The sequence below is a fragment of the Trachemys scripta genome, chromosome 3, assembly GCF_013100865.1.
Source record: "Trachemys scripta elegans isolate TJP31775 chromosome 3, CAS_Tse_1.0, whole genome shotgun sequence".
NCBI classification, from domain to species: domain Eukaryota; kingdom Metazoa; phylum Chordata; order Testudines; family Emydidae; genus Trachemys; species Trachemys scripta.
This window is the reverse complement of record NC_048300.1, coordinates 189,243,605-189,261,127: the sequence shown is the minus strand read 5'-3', so window position 1 is coordinate 189,261,127 and position 17,523 is coordinate 189,243,605. Positions and strand designations below refer to the sequence as shown.

Genomic DNA, 17,523 nt, shown 5'->3' with positions numbered 1-17,523 from the left:
ATATTTAAATAAATGATATTCTATTACTATTAAACAGCATGATTAATCACACGATTAATCGCGATACATTTTTTAATCACTTGACAGCCCTAGTTTCTAGTAACCTAAGCGTGCATGTGTATACAATAAAATATTGGTGTTTTATTAAAGATTTTTTGGCATAAGGCTGCTAAAGTTGTTTACGTACAGTATAGAACAAGTAATGCGGTACATATTAACTGTTGGAATCAAATTCTTCTCTCACTTACATCCACTAACAACTGTTTTTAGTTGGGCTATCTGATGAACTAAAGAAATATTTTGTCCTACAGTGAGATATAAACACATCCATGGGTTGCCAATCACAACCCAGGTGATTGAGACAAGTCGTATGATCTAGAGTTGATCAAGCTGTGTGTAACGTGCTGAAAAGTTGTAGTAGACTACCAAGGAAATTGTGGTAAATTCTGTGTTCACTCAGTCAAAATTTCCATTGAAATCAGAGTTCTGCCTGAGCAAAGGATAAATTCTCCATCAGTAAAATGTTGTTACTACTTCCCTAACTCACAGAGAAGTCATGAGGATAAATACATCACCACTTGTCAGGTGTTCAGAAACCATGGTGATATACAGAGCCAAGATTTTCAAAATCGGGTGCCTAAAGTTAGCCTCAAGTCCATATTTAGGAACTCAATTTTGAAAATTTTGGCATATATTTTTGGAGTCCTCTGACAATATAGAAGTTTTATTTTGCGTTGTTGGGGGTGGGAGGGACAGGAGGAGTTTGAAAGGGTGGAGGTGGGATGTTATGTTAAGAACCCACAGGTAAGATACAGCCTTTCTGTAAGATATAGCCAGGAAGATAGTGCAGGAATCCAGATGTTCAACATTCAAAGGCTGTCTCAAAAACAGTTACGTAAACCACTGGCAAAAGGTGCATCGTGTCTCTCTCTATAGGCTGATTCACAAAAGATCAGAGCCTCTTTCTTTTCCACCACTAGTTACTCCTGTAGCTCATGTGGAAGAGTTCTGTGGGGGGGACCTGAAGGTTGTTAGTTAGAACATGTGATGAGAAAAATATATAATTCCCTCTCTTAAATTAGTGTGATAACCCTGGAATAATTAACTGTTGAAATTATTTTATATTGAAAAACATCGTTCTTAGACGTGAATATGCATGTTGTGTTAATATTTTTTATGTCTGTTTTTAGTGTTTGGATCTTTCACTGAATGGCAGCTGTCACTTTGAGAGGGTGTGGCCTCTTAATTGCAGACTGTACTTAAAAGAGACAGTAATGTGTTAGAGATGTTGCCTGTGTAAACTCCAAAAACGTCAGAGGTTGAGTGAATAAATTTATCTTTCCAGAAAGCAAGCCTCATTCTCAAAAATGTAACATTAGCATTTACTGAGGAACTAGATGCCTCAGGACACTGGTAATAAGCTATAGAGCCTTTCACCTGTAGGTCACCAGTTTGAATCCATCCCAGTTAAGCAGGGATTGAAAGCCTGCCCTATTCAGTAGAGGTTTGGTGGGCCCATATGTTTCAATTCAAGCTGGCAGGGCAGTCTGTGGGGGAAGCCTGCCCTGCAGATAAAGAGAGGAGTTAATTTACTGGGGCTCTCAAGATGGCACTTTCCACTATCACTAAATCAACGGGTTTTTTTAAGAAAATGAAGTGTATAGGTGTATGCAAATTAGCTTATTAAACAATTCATATTAAATATCTTATGGAGTTACACAAAACTTGGCAGCTATGATTGAGGTTTCAAACATGAACAGTAGAGCCAGAGTTGTTTGGGATATCATCAGAAACCTGGAAAATGTTACAGCTTTAGTTATTTTTTTTAATTCTATTTTTGGGCATAACAAATACACCACAAAAAATTTTGATTCTCACCAAGGAAAAAACGTAGAATTCATAATCATGACATGACTAGAAAGTGTGTCAGAGATAACGGAGCTATGAAATGGCACACAGATTTCTAATGACACCAATGGTCTCTCTTGCAATGTTAACTGAAGCTTGAGATACGTATATAACTATACCCAGCTTTACTAGTGTTCTCACATACCGAATCACACATTTATTTGCAAGGAAAATGTTTTAAGATAATATATAACATGCTCTTCTAATATCCATTACTGATTTTTTGGGATGCTTATTTTTCACCTTTAAAGTTTTTAACTCAGTATGTGGTGGGAATGGGCGGTGTGAAAGTTTCATTTCAAGACAGTTATGGAATGCTTCACTTTTCATTATTGTGATTGTAGGCCTAGAGATGCTTTTAGCTGCACTGCTACTGATCAAAAATGGGAATTATTAAAAGGAGGAATTTTACTATTTGAAGAGGGATCTTTCTATCATGGAGTCTGGTATAGGTATAAGGCAGTGGTCCCCAACCTTTCTGTTGCAATAGCATATTCATGTTCCCAGAAGAGTGTGGCGGGCGCTGGACGACCAGCCGCCGAAATGCTGCTGAGAAGCGGTGTCATCGAGAAGCGTCGCTGCCGAGAACCGGTGTCATCAAGAAACGTTGTCATTGCCGAAATGCCACCGAGAAGCAGCGGCATTTCGGCACCGACGCTTCTTGGCATTGCCAATTCTCGGCGGCATTTCAGCAGCTGTTTGTCCGGCGGCCGCACTCCTCAGTGGCGGGTTCTCCAGTGGAAGCGCTCCCTTGTCAGTAGGCGGGTGCACATAAATGCCCCGATGGGCTCCATGGCACTCACAGGCACCGCATTGGGGACCACTGGTATAAGGCTTCACACTCAGCTAATCATTAAAAAAAAACAGTAACAACATTTAGAGAACACAAAATATCTACACTTTTCAGCTGCACAAACCCATGGGAAATAAAGGAGCATCAGCTATTTATCTAGGATTCCCTCACCTTGTGCCAACACATTACACATGGTGTATTTTAGAAATTGCATGGTCACAGGGTGACATCGTCCTGGATGATATTGCAATATTAAACTTTTGTCCCCAACTTCCCTCCCACATAGCTGATCCAGTAGAGGCATAAACACAAGTATAGTGTTAGTGGCTGAAAAATCACCCATGTTTGTTGTGAGGTAAATTGTCTTTCCCAGACATTTCCCCATGTCAATGTCTGAGTAAATAAATGTCAATAAATGAAGTTTTGCATTAAGCAACAGGGGTTACCTTAGTGAAATAGGTGAGTATTATCACCACTTTACAGATGAGGAAACAGACACAAAAGATGAAGTGATTTGTCAGGGGGACTGTCATAGGTTTCACCCCCACTCTGAACTTTAGGGTACAGATATGGCGACCTGCATGTGAACCCCTAAATTGAATTATCAGCTTAGATCTGGTTTTGCTGCCACCACTCCCAAGTACTAACTCCCTTCCCTGGGTAGCCTTGAGAGACGACTTCACCAATTTCCTGGTGAACACCGATCCAAAACCTTGGATCTTAACACAAGGAGAATTAAGCATCTCGCCTCATTCCCCGCACCAATTCCTGGTGAGTCCAGATCCAATCCCCTTCGATCTTAACACAAGGAAAAAAATCAATCAGATTCTTAAAAATAAGACTTTTAATTGAAGAAAAGAAAGGTAAAAGAAAACCCTCTGGGAGATAGCATACAAGCTGATCTCACAGACAACAGATTCAAAACACAGAGGATGTTCCCCTGGGCAAAACTTAGTTACACAAAAATTACCCAGTTTGATTATTCCCTAATGCCCAAGACAAGTTACGAAGAAAATAAACATAAACCTATTTATTCCCTTCATTAGTACTCACTACTTGATAAGAGGCTGATTTCTGGAGTTTTCCCACTCCGGTCAAAACTGAAAACTGACTCTAAGGGTTGGTCTACACGGGGGGGAGGGGGAAAATCGATCCACGATACGCAACTTCGCTACGCAAATAATGTAGCTGAAGTCGAAGTATCTTAGATCGAATTAGCTAGGGTCCAGATGGTGCGGGATCGATGGCCGTGGCTCCCTCGTCGACTGCGCTACTGCCGCTCGCTCTGGTGGAGTTCCGGAGTCAACGGTGAGTGCTTTTGGGGATCGATATATCGCGTCTTAACGAGACACAATATATCGACCCCGGATAAATCGATTGCTACCTGCCGATACGGCGGGTAGTGAAGACATACCCTAAACAAAGGAAACTACCCTCCTTCCTTTTGAAACAGCTTATCCTCCCATTAGTTCCTCTGGTCAGGTGTCAGCTAGGCTAGGTGAACTTCTTAACCCTTTACAGGTAAAAGAGGCATTAATTCTTAACTATCTGTTTATGACAGGGACAATGATCTAATGAATTAGGCATGATCCTGACACACAGGAGATTCTGACATCAACTTTCCCTGTTACTTTAGGCAAGTCACTTAATTGCTCCAAAAACCTAGTTTCCACATGTGTACAATGGGTATAAACTATAGTATTTACTTCTTAAGGAGTTGTGAAGCCTAATTAATGTTTGTTAAGTGCTTTATAATTTTGGAGTATTATCCAGACCACTGAGTTAATGGCAGACATGAGTAGAACCTGTGCTCATTCCTCAATGCCACCTAAACTCAACCATTCAAGAGGCATACAACAGGAGGAGGAGAAATGCGGGCAAGGAATGGTACTTTTAAGAATCCTTGAATGTTCAGATCAGAGGACTAGCCATTTTAACAGGCAATTAAGCATGCATTGGCATCACATTTAAGAGGAACACTTAAAAACCAACAATGTTTTTAACTGCATATGTGCAAGCAAATATATTCAAACTCCCCAAAGTATGTATGTATTGGTGTAAAATATCAAGTTGAAAAGCTCCTTGCGCTTTTGAAGTTTTCCCCTTAAAAACGTAGTCTATATAAATATAATTTTTAAAAGGGAACAATATTTTTCATCCTTTCATAACTAAAGAGATTTGGCACAGATTTTTCACCACAAAAATTTGCTCAGATACCAGCCATGGCAAATTTCAGTTCTAAATGGTCAATATTTCTGAGAGTTAGGAATTCATGAAAATAAAGAGCTAACAGGAAATTGGTCAGCAGCCTTAACAGTGGCGTCGCAGTGTATAAGAATGAGGCCAATCAAATATTACCTGTGATAGTTTTAATGTGTAAACTCTGCATACATTTGAGTCAGATAATGAAAAGTGCATTTTTTACTATGCAATGTTCTTTTATGGTAATATACAGAACTGCTCTGACGTCTACAGTTTAAAATATAGATTTGCAATAGCTTTGTGGTCTAGCAGAAAAAGAAGTCATAGGTTAGGGGGCCACATAGTCAACCACACTGATACATACCTTCCATAGGGACTACATGTTTCCTCCTCTCTTAGCTTGGCTAGTGACAAGGAATTTCCATAGAAGAAAATTAAATATTCTTTAGTAATTTTAGATGGAAACTAGTTATAAGGCCAGTCTAAACTTGAGTTTTGCCAGTGCAGCTATACCAGTATAACTACACTAGCAAAATCCTCCTAATGCCGATGCAGCTTCTATCGGAAAAAATGTGCATTTGCCGACATAACTTGTCCTGGTACAGTGAGCAAAAACAAACAAAGCTATCAAAAGCACTTTTATGCTGGTATAACTGTGTCTACACTAGGGATTCTGCTGGTACAGAAATATTATATATTATATATAAGCAGCACACCCCTGACCTTGCTATACTGGCAAAAGTTTTTAGTGTACACTTGTCCTCAGATTATTGACCCCCTTAGAAAATACCTTAAACAGATCACTTAGCTAATTAGATGAATGGGGGGAAGGATAGCTCAGTGGTTTGAGCATTGACCTGCTAAACCCAGAGTTGTGAGTTCAATCCTTGAGGGGGCCACTTAGGGATCTGGGGCAAAATCAGTACTTGGTCCTGCTAGTCAAGGCAGGGGGCTGGACTCTATTACCTTTCAAGGTCCCTTCCAGTTCTATGAGATAGATATATCTCCATGTATATAGATTAGAGAATTAGTTTGACAGTTACTATTATTGGTTAGGTTTTTGGACAGTTACAAATAATGACCACATTTTATACAGAAGGATTTTATTTGTAATAGCAATACTGAATAAAATATTTGCCATTAAACCTATTATTGTATTTCTTGTGTACCCACATATTTACTATACTGGCCAACAGGAATGTAAAGTTTTATTTAGAATTTTGTAGCATAATAATTCAGTGCTATATTACACTTTTTTAAAATTGTCATTGCATGAGACCCTGACGTTTATGTCATCTTGCTGTCTTTACAAATATTCAGGATCCTAATAGACATGTTGCAGGCTTGATATGCAAAACAAGACGACAAATACAGACTGATTCATAGCTAAGTATTACCATAGTTTCAGATTTAGCACTCAAGCTTTGTTTCAGTACTAAAAAGTAGAGCACTTCAAAATATTTTATCCAAATGACTCTGAATCATAGTCAGAGGAAACAACGGGACATCTGTTAACAATACAAGAATGGCTCAACAGAATGAATGATTATTTAACATACTGTCCCCTCCACAGACACCACATAATCTGTTAAGGGTCTTCAATGTTTTCTCTTATTGGGACTGTTTTTTTTTTTTTTTTTTTTAAATAAGTGATCCAGTGATTCTTCAGAAATACTCAGACTAGAAAACTGAGTAGTTGTGGTTTTGAATCATCTTCCATTTCTAAAGATTGTACAAATCATGTTACGGGGTGGGGTGTGGGTGGGGTGGGAGAGAAAAAACAATCAACTAAAAATAAATGACAAAGAAACATTATCACTCAGGGCTTGTCTATACTTACCGCGCTGGTTCGGCGGCAGGCAATCGAACTTCTGGGTTCGATTTATCGCGTCTAGTCTGGACGCGATAAATCGAACTCAGAAGTGCTCCCCGTCGACTCCGGTAATCCTGCTCGCCGCGAGGAGTACGCGGAGTCGACGGGGGAGCCTGCCTGCCGGGTCTGGACGGGGGTAAGTTCGAACTAAGGTATGTCGACTTCAGCTACGTTATTCACGTAGCTGAAGTTGCGTACCTTAGTTCGATTTGGGGGTTTAGTGTAGACCAAGCCTCAGAGAAGGGTACATTAGGTCAGGAGCTACTGCTGTTTAACACCATAAACTTCTGCTTGAAAATCAAACCAAGAAAAAAAGTCACAACCACCACCACTAAATCAGGAGAGCAAACAAGTTGTTTGTTCAGCATGTTTTGAAAGAAAAAATATACCTTTAAACATAGAGTATATATTTCGGGTTGTTGGTTTTTAGCTACGAAAGCACATCACTGCTAACGCGTTAAATATAAAATAAGAAATGCTGCCAGTATTACTTTGTAGAATAAACAGACAATATGTCATTAGACGTGCTAATTCCTGTTCCTTTTTGGGGGCAAACCAAGTGGAGGGGGAAAAGATTAAATAAATGAAAGGCTTGGTGACATCACGGCAAATGAGATGTTGATTCAAGCAGCAGACCCGGGGTCAAATTCTGAAGTCGGTCTCCAAGAGCCAGGAAAGGTGTGGGAAAACTAAAATTGATGTTTCCTGCTCTTGGGCAGAGTAGGCTTTAGTGAGCTTTCTGACATTCAGCAGCAGCCCAACTGCTAGCTGATCATTAACCACTTTAGTGGCAAGCTAAAGGGAGTAGCATTCAGTCCTCCCAGCTCTATGGTAGTTGTTTGTATTGTGGTAGTGCCCAGACCAGAGCCTCGTTGTTTTAGGTGCAGTATAAATATATAGAAGACAGGGTTCCTAAAGAAATTATAATCAAACCTGATACAAGACTCAAGTATGTATAAGGGTATCGGTATGTCTACATTGCAGCTGGGGATGTGATTCCCAGGGTAGGCAGATATACACATTAGTTTGGCTTGAGATAGTGTATTAAAAATAGCAATGCAGCTGCAGTGGTATAGTACTCCTGGAGGCATTCTACACCAAAATATTAAAAATTGTGCACCAAAAATTAAAAATTCTATGCACAATATTTTAAAATTCTGTACATTTTATTGTCAAAATAACACTACATACACACCAGTTTCAATTATTTTGGTAATTTATTTCAAAATACCTGTCAACAAGTATGTCTATAACAATACAGACACACACACAAATTCCCCCAGCAGTAGAGTTAAAGAAACCCCTATGACAACCCAGATCCTCTTTCTATGCCCTCTTCCTCTCCCCCCAGAGCCCAGCCAGGGGGGGTCAGATACCCAAACCCCCCCCCCCCCCAAGCCCCCCCCCCGTGCCCCCCCCCCCCCAAACCCCCCCCCCCCCCCCCCCCCCGAGCCCAACATGGCCCTCTCATTCCCCGCCCTCCCCTAGAGCCCAGCTGTGCCCCCGCCCCAGCCCAGACACCTGCCCCCTGACACACACACACACACCCTGAGATCCAGAGGGAGAAAAAGCCTGATGCTTGGTCCCAGGCTTGCATGGAGTTTCCTGCGCATCGCCTCCTTCCCTCAGAGCATGCTGGAAACTGCAGCTGCCAGGAACCCTCTAACTCCCTCCCCCTCCCCCCAGCAGAGTCTTCTATGTGCAAGATGGGCTCTGCCAGGTCCAGCAACCCCTAGTGTGGGCCAGCAGTACTGCAGCCCATTTCTGTGGGGGAAAGTAAATTCTGTGCACACAACATTAATTTCTGCAAAATTCTGCATTGCATAGTAGCGCAGAATTTCCCCAGGAATAGTATAGGCAATGGCTCAGATTAGCCACTCAAGTACATACCTAGCCTCTCAGGCACAGCTGGGCTCTGGCAGCTAGCCCGAGTCACCGCCTGTACCATCGCAGCCACGTAGCTATTTTTAGCACGTGAGCTCAAGTAGAGCTAATGCATATATGAGTATCTGAGCTAGGAATCAGACCTCCCAGCTGTAGCCTAAAATACTGTATGAGAGAAGTGAAGGGGGGGGGGGGGGAGTACTAAGGAAATGACTTCATACATTAATATAGTTAGCCATGTGAAAAACTCGATAGTTCCTAGTAATTTTAGAGTACGGGGAGGAGGAGCGATAAATAAATAATACCAGCTACCTAAAATGTTTAACCTAGCTATCTAATGATGGCTGAGTTCTTGTAGGTGTCTCAGCAGCAGGGGGCACTGAGGAGAAAACAGCAACCTTATGGACGGACTCAGGGAGGATGCTACAGTCTAACTTACTATATTGCAAGTAAAACAATAGTCATAAAAATGTTTTGCTCTATAAGTGCTCTCGTGTGTCACCTGAGTAAAACCTCTGGGAACATCAATCATCATACTAGAATATCTACATATTTTTTAATTAAATGTTAATCATTCACAGACAAATTGACAATTTTAGCAAGTATCCAAAAGAGTAAAGCATCATACAAACAGTAAAAAGACTTGAGAAGAGGATACGGCACAGCAGCATCACAAACACTAAATATATGGAACCTACCTTTTAGTTTTTCCTCTCCCCTCAATACTTTTTCCCCGGGAGACATTCCTGTATGTATACAAATCATGTCTCTTTACAACTCTAAAGAATGTTTTCCCCGTATTAATCCTCACAGCTCCCAACACAAAATCATCTTTCAGCATATATTCTGAAAGATCTCAAAAGATATACACAAGTATAATTTCAAAGTGAACTATATAGGAAAATTCCCACATCAGTTTGGTCAGACTCAGCAATTTATTTTTTGTTGCATCTATAAGAGTGTTCAGGTATAGCCTCTGAATCTAATTACAATCTTCCACCTCCTTTCCCCATCTCTCCTGGCATGAGCAAACCATTGAGTTAGACACAGGAGATTTAAACATAGATCTTCAGAGAGGCAGAAGAAAATTTCCCTGTGTCCAAAGGTACACAAAAAGGAAGGTACATTTTCTATCCAATAAAGGCCCATGTTCTCACATTTTCTTACTGGGAAAGATCACTGAAGAGTCAAAATGAGATCTCTCAACAATATTAAAAATGGCAGATCTGAAAGAACCACAATGAAGTAATTAAATAGTTATAAAATTACCTTGGACTACAATGTATTAATTTGCGGACAGTTTCCCCACAATATTGTGCTAGATCCAGCAATAAACATCATGGAATGCAATAAGAATTTCTCTCTCTCTCTGCTCCCTATCCCTCCTCAACAATATCCTGTCTATTGGATGCCACCCACTGAAGGGGAATTCATATTGCCCTTTGTATGCAGTGTTGTTTCTTAATTCTATCCTACACCTATAATTTTAACGATTTATAGGGCAAATTAGCCACTAAAAAACAAAGTGTAAATTAGCATCAAATCTGTTTGTCAGTTGCCTCAACTATCCCTTTTTGCCTTTAAAAACATTGTGCATGAAACCAAGATTTCAGCTCAATTAGTTAAACTGGTTATTTTTGTACAATGCAGTCTCAGCAAAATTCTGGATTTGAGTATGATAAACAAGTATAGAATGGAATAGAGAAATTCTTTACAACCCCAAATTACAGTCTGGTTAACCAACACACTTTAGGCCAGATCATAACTGCTGTTTCCTTCCAATATCATCCCAAATGACCTTTCCAAACTCAGATGATTTTACTGATGGGCTTCAAAACAAAAAATAAGCAAATCTCATGAAAATGACTGAAATTTTAGGAACATAACTATAAGAGCAAACACAGAATTATTAATATTCAGCAAATTGAAGTACCGCCATTTCTTATTTGTTATATATAAGGATTATCTAAATCTGCACCACTCTTAAATCCATCCTTGTCTGTCTGCCTCTCCAGCAGAATTTCTCTGTTCCTGCTGTTGTTCACTTGTTTCAGTGGAAGGGAGGCCTCAAAAAGCCCTGGACTCTGCATTCCCCAAAGCCAATACTCTCAAAACAGTCCTTTTGTTAGCTGAAGAACTCAGCCTGTGCATGGAAGTGTGAGGGAAAAACAAGGCCCTAAATCCATGCATAAAACTTGCCTAGCTTGATTAGCACCAAACCCTCTTAATGGATCTTGGTATAACAGGGAAATACACTAACAACCACTGGAACGGACTCTCAAGGCCGCCAAGTCACAACAAAGAACTAAACTCAGTATCAACAACATGGACCATATCATGGAAAAGACAAATCCCATAGCAGTGCTGATAACAGAGCTACCAAAACCAGTTTGTGTGTTCTAAATAGCAAGGATTACAAATGTTTCACAGAAACCAAGTATCTAGAAAAGAGACTGAATGTAGCAGTAGCCCAGAGTGACAATAATAATATGCAATTACAGATCAGCAAAAGAAAATATACAAACACTTTTTTAAACAGTGTTGTCTGTGTCCTAAAAATGTAAATTTTCTATCATTAAATAATTTTTGCAGGAAGAACAGAATGTATACTGGATGTTCTTGTAATTAAAATGAGATATAAACAATTCAGAGATTGAATAATTATATTAGCCAGCTTTAAGTGGGCATCTAAACAGCCCATTATATTGTTAAATTAACACACAAAAACAACTCAGCCTGGTATTGTTCAATTGTCAATGTCGCAGAAACTGAACATTCAGTGTATATGGCTTACATTTCTTAAATACTGTGAGCTCCAGATTGCTTGAACTTCCTAACTTTGATTCCAATTAAGCTGAAAAACAAGAGAAAACAAATTTTTATATAAAAAACACTCAAGGCCTGATTTTCAAACGGTGCTGAGGACCCACGGTGTCTACTGATTTTAATGAGAGTAGCAAATGCTCAGCTGTGACGAAAATCAGATTCCAAAGATGGTAAGAGTGGGATTTTCACAAGCATTCAGCATTGACTTAACTCTGCTCCCACTGAAGTCAATGGGAGTTGAAAACTCCTAAATCAGTAATTTAGGGCTCAGTCCTTCAAGATGCTGAGTATCCCCTGAAAACAGATGAGTGCCCACAACTCCTAATTAAACCACTGACAGTTGTGGGCACTCAGGACCTCATTGTTTTAAAACAGATTCTGTTCCACTGGCAGTTATGTCGTAATAAAACTAAACATTAACAAGAGAAATAGATTTTACCTAATTAAATTATGTGAAGGAAAAAAACTAAACTTGACATCTTAATTTAAATAGCAAACAACAAAAAAATCTCACTCCAAAGAAAGAGATCAGAACGCTTTAAACTTTTCACCACACTCTTAAAATAGCAGAATACACTAAATAGGAATTTTAAAAGACAGCAAGAGTTAAACCACTAAAAAGCCACTGCAGGCAGCAGGTAGTTGCAAAAAAAAGTATTTAACAGAAAACAGAGGAATTTCCTAATACCATTCAAGAGTAAAAAAAAAGCTATTAGTTGACCATGAGCCTTCATTGTTATTTATCTTGAGACCCAACTTACATTTCTTCGTTAGTTTATTTGGAGTCATGGATTTGATAATACAATACTCACTCCCATGTTTTTTGCATACTTTGGCATTCAAAACTATTCTAACAGTTGATAGTATTTCCTCTTTTAGGATTCTATTACCTCTTTTGAATTACTCAACCAGTAAAAGCTACTGAAACTGAAGAAACTCATTTTGGAAGTCCCATCTGTGTACTTTTTGACAGAACAAACAACTTCTTTGGCTAGCAATCTCTACATATGTAAATATATTACGCAAGGACTTTTTTAAAATCTGAAACAGGCTACGGATCCAAATAATTTAGAAATATTAATTCTATACAGGTTCTAAAATTTAAGTCTCTGCCATGTCAAGCTCTTTAATTACATTACAGTACCTACTTCACAGTTTTATGACAATACAATGCAATACCTTACATTTGGAACTCCAGTCTTTTTACAAGAATACAAATCACAAATAATGATTTTATTTATAGTATACAATCTCTATTATTCTCAAGTAAAACGGTTCATAACATAACAGTTCTATATATCTAGTCATTCAGTAAATAGTTATTTATTGGCCAAAGTTTTTATCCTGCAAACACTACTGGGCACACTAAAGTGGGACTGATCATGATAGGTGCTTGCATGATGAAGCCACAAAAAGGCATGAGATTATTTGCAGTTTATTCAATATAAAGCCCTGGAGATTTGCAATATGGGAATTATTCTTTGAGATGTTTCTAGTTCACATTTCCTGCAGTATTTTGATGCAGAAGTTTAAAAAGTCAGAAATCATATATATTTATAAAGAACTTTTTTCAATCAATTAATTTGCTTCAGCAAATGAACAATTACTAAACATTCAGCTCGACCAGGCCTCCGGGTTGAACTTCTCTACTATCAAAGTTCGCGGGCTCCAATTAGTCATTTCTTTGGGGGTACTTCTTTAAATTCAAGACATGCTTTAACCTACCCAAATTCTATCCATTTTTGTCATTATATGCAATCTACTCAAGGGAGTTACCTACTTTTTAAAAAATGAACAATTGTATTTAGTTCAATTAAAACATTGTCTTATGCTGTGCTTGGACGCTACTGATTTTTTTCCCCATCTCCTTATGCTGCACAGCTCATGAAAGCATCCGGTTCACCCACTCATAAACAACAATTAACCTTGATAGAACGGAACTAGGCAAACTTGGGTAGGCTCATTTTTTTCCCCTCTTCTAACAAAAATTTTATGATGGACTAAAAATAGATGACAGCCAGTTAATGCTGTTTAGAACTTTTTCCACAATACTACAAACTTGAGAAATGCACTTTAACATAGGATTATTATTTATCAACATAAACTGAGAGTAAACTGGCAGAATTTCATTTGGGACAATGGAATACAAATTGTTTGCACTCTTCTTTTCACAATGCAATACATTACAAACAGACTTTTAAAAATCCTGTTTGTATTGCATTACCTAACAAATAACATGATATTGGCATTATTAAAGTTGAAAGCTCAACCTTAGAACTTTTTTGTGCCTTTTAGCTACTGCCCTGAGACAGGAGTAAGGTAGAGACAAATTCGTCCAGTGAGAGCTCCCAGACATATTATGCCTCAGGTAGACACAGACTCCTGGAGATCCAAGGGAGTATAGCCTCTGTGCCACCTTTTCAGTGTGTGATGTGCATTCACATACTGAATGCTGGCTAGTGATGGGGCAAAGACAAGCCCCATGACTTCACTATCTCTGTATTTCCCTTTTGGTGCAAGGAGACATTCTCTGCATCCCCAAGAGAAGGGGTACGACATATTCTAGACATTAATTTTGGAAATTTCCTGACTTAAATTGTTAATTTCTCAGCTTTATTACTGTTTTTTGCATGGAATTTACTAATTTCTATTAAAAGAGGTTGGGGGGAAGATGAAAAAAAGAGGGAAAAAAAATTCTATACTATACAGCTTTTGTGCCTGAGAATATCTATCTGCAGGGCCTTGTAGAACTTGTAAAACTCAATTTGCACAGTTCTGTTCTATCATGAATTAACATGAGCGCTATAATGTAAAGTAGCAGGCCTCCATGTTGGAGGCTTTGATTAAGGACAGCTTTCAGATGGCATCAAGTGGAATAGCTTCCATATCATATAAACACACTCCTTTACTCTGAGCCTTCTTAATTGAGGCTTGCTACTTAAATGGAATTACTCATGTTAATTTATGGTAGAATATATTTGCATACATTGAGTTTTTCTAAAGATAATTCCTATCTAATTAACAGTAAGATCAATTATTTATTACCTAGGAGTGCTGTTAATCTCAAGTGCTACTTAGTACAGTCAGCCAGCTTTATAACTGTGCCTCCCAACTTCAAATCATCTTACCTTTAAAATTTACAGCACCAATTTTCTCAAATTTAACTCAAATCTAAGGAATAATATAGGAAATAGATTAGGGAAGCTGCACTGATACAACTAAAGATCAACCTACTTATTCCAGTTTAAATCCTTCATAAACATGCCCTAAAATGGGTTTTAAGTAATGCTACATTAAAAGTTTGCCCCAGTGTAAGTAAATCAATTTTAAACCTATTTAGTTACACCAGGGCAAATTTTCACAGAGTTTTAGAGTTTAAGGCAACAAGAGACCATAGATCATCTAGTCTGACTTCCACCAACACCAACCTGCCCCTACACACTAAACCAAAAACTGAAATTAGACCGAAGTATTACAGGACCCTAGTCTATTGTGTGCTACAGGGATAGAATAAGAGGGATCAAGGTGCACCAATGTCCAAGACTTCTGCAATGGCTGTGAAATGATTTAGTGAGATATATCCAGATAATCCTAGCAAGTGACCTGCACTCTCACACTGTAGAGGAAGATGAAAAAACCCCAAGGTCACTGCCAAACTGACCTGGGGGGAAATTCCTTCCTGACCCCACATATGGCAAGTCAGATAGACCCTGGGCATGTGAGCAAGAACAAGCCAGCCAAGCACCTGAGAGAGAGAAAGCTCAGTGCCACCTCAGAGCACTGATCCAGCCAGACCAGTATCCCACCTCCACCTCTGATGCTTCAGAGGACGACAACAAACAAACAAAATATAAGGCTTTTGGGGAGGGAGAGAGAGAGTCATAAGAAGATCTACAAAACAAGTTTGAGGTTTCTACCTTTAACTACTTCTAAATTATTTCAGCACACTTTTCTAAGCAGAACATGCAAGAAAAAAGGTTTTTTCATGCTCAGATAACTCAAAAATAGCAGAAACAATTTTGCTCAAATGAAAGTTGGGGGGAAAAAAAAGTTTGAGCTAGTACCATTAAGAAATCATTTCTGCCCCAAAGACATTTGCCAGAGAAAGTTATAAGCAACTGAAAGAGTTGATTAGACAGGAAATTTAAAGTAAATCTTAACTATTGCATGCATTGCCTATCCATGCTATTTTATATAGCAGTCAACTTAAGACATTTCTGTAGTCCCATTGCCATAATAGTTTATCATGCACACACAAATATAGACTAAAAATACCACAGATTCTCTTAATCTGTTTTAGATTCAGATAATTAGAGATACACAAACACTTTTTCTCTGTCTTGTGTGTATTTTTAAAACATGGTATAGGACTTTGCTCCAAGGTTAGGAATTCCAGGCTTAAGTTTTTCATTCCTTATTTGTCAAATCTCTATTCTACCATACCCTAAATGTGAACATCCTGACTACTGGTTGTTCATTCCAATCAGTCAACATTCTCCATCACTCCTAGCAGGCAGTGGTTTCATTATAACTTTTGCCTTATTCACAATTAATCCAAGAATTCTAAGATTGAAACAGTGACTGTGTTCAGCAAAACTCATTTCTTTTTTTTTTTTTTTTTAAACCTTTTCCTAAATAAATTCTCATACACAACAAAGTGTGTTGGGAGGTGAGAATGGGGAGGGGAGAGATAGACGGACATGACACCCTATAAACTAATCTATTTCTCCTACAGGCTTTGAAGGAAAGAGAAAAGTGTTATTTCTACTTTTAAATACTGGAGAAGTGCTCAGATACTTCAGAAATAGGAGCCTGTATAAATACCTTTAGAACACAGCTTCTGTTCTATGAGTCTCACTTGTAATGAAATATGGGTTCAGAATTAATCCCATTTCAGACTAAGAGTTCCCCCAGAAAATTTTCTGGAAGTGAGGGACAAGTAGAAGCCAAACCATCAAATGATTTCAATGTGTTCTCCAAAAGTAGAAGAAATGTGAACATTTAAATAGTAAATCCCACTGGCGCAATCTTAAACTAAGGGCTTATCTATACTACACAGTTTTGTCAGCAAAAGGCAGCTTTTGTCAACAAAACAGTGGAGGTGTACACACTACAATGCTCCTCCTGCCAACAAAACTCTCCTGTCTTGCCCACAAAGTAAAACCACCTCAAGAAGAGGCATAGAGCTTTTTGCAGCAAAGTTACATTGACAAAGCGTCAGCGTAGACACAGCATTCGTTAAGTCGCTGTAAATGGCCTCCTGGAGGTATCCCACAATGCCCACCGTGACCGCTCTGCTCACCATTTTGAAGTCTGCTGCCCTGCATCCAGCTATACAGGCATTTGCCCCTCCCCTTTCAAAGCCCCAGGAAGTTTTGAAATTGCTCAGTGTCGGGAGCTCATGTAGCTACTGCCCAGCTGAGCATGCCAGTTCTCAGCAGCAAATGCACTCTTGCCTGGCCTACGGGGAAAGGGTGGATCTCCTTGGTCTGTGGAGAGAGAAAGCTGTGGGAAAACTCTGAGGAAATCACAGAATCGAAACATTAATGCGTAATCCTGCTCTCCCTGGCACTAAGACCACAGCAGCAGGCAGGCAGACTGCTGCTGGGGGAAATGAGGGTAGAAACTCTTGATGTGCTCTACAGAGCCAGGGAGGGAGGTGGGGGCTAATGTTGAGGTGTCCCTCTCCCCCTGCCGGTGTACCAGTGTCTGCTGAGCTGGGATGGGGGGGACAGGGAAACACCAACTATCTGTACACCAGCTTCTGCCTCAGGATTGGTTGCTTATGGCTGCTGTCTGAACTTAAGGAGACAGCGTGCTGACATACTCACTCTCTCCTCCCGACGCACCCCCACCTCACACACTCCTTGTCACACACCTCCCCGCCACACACACACTTCTGTGGGCTTCTTGTGTTAGTATTCAGCAATATCAGTTTGGTCATATTACTGAGTGCTACTTTAAAAAGTGATTTAAAATGTGTTACCTTTCGGACACAGACAGTAATCATTACAATGTTCATTGCACGGTGTAAACA

The 17,523-nt window shown here is 39.3% G+C and overlaps 1 protein-coding gene across 10 annotated transcripts in view; it reads right to left on the bottom strand.

Moving 5' to 3' along the window:
- Positions 1 to 17,523, bottom strand: part of SUPT3H (SPT3 homolog, SAGA and STAGA complex component) — a 438,440-nt gene that overhangs the window by 396,735 nt on the left and 24,182 nt on the right. Inside the window, exon 2 of one of the 10 annotated variants that reach the window (XM_034766670.1) lies at positions 11,455 to 11,514. The exons of the other annotated variants lie outside the window; for them this stretch is intronic. Within the exon in view, the coding sequence (XP_034622561.1) occupies positions 11,455 to 11,456 (2 nt within the window). The 5' untranslated portion in view covers positions 11,457 to 11,514. The remainder of the gene's footprint in view (positions 1 to 11,454; positions 11,515 to 17,523) is intronic. 10 annotated transcript variants of the gene reach the window in all.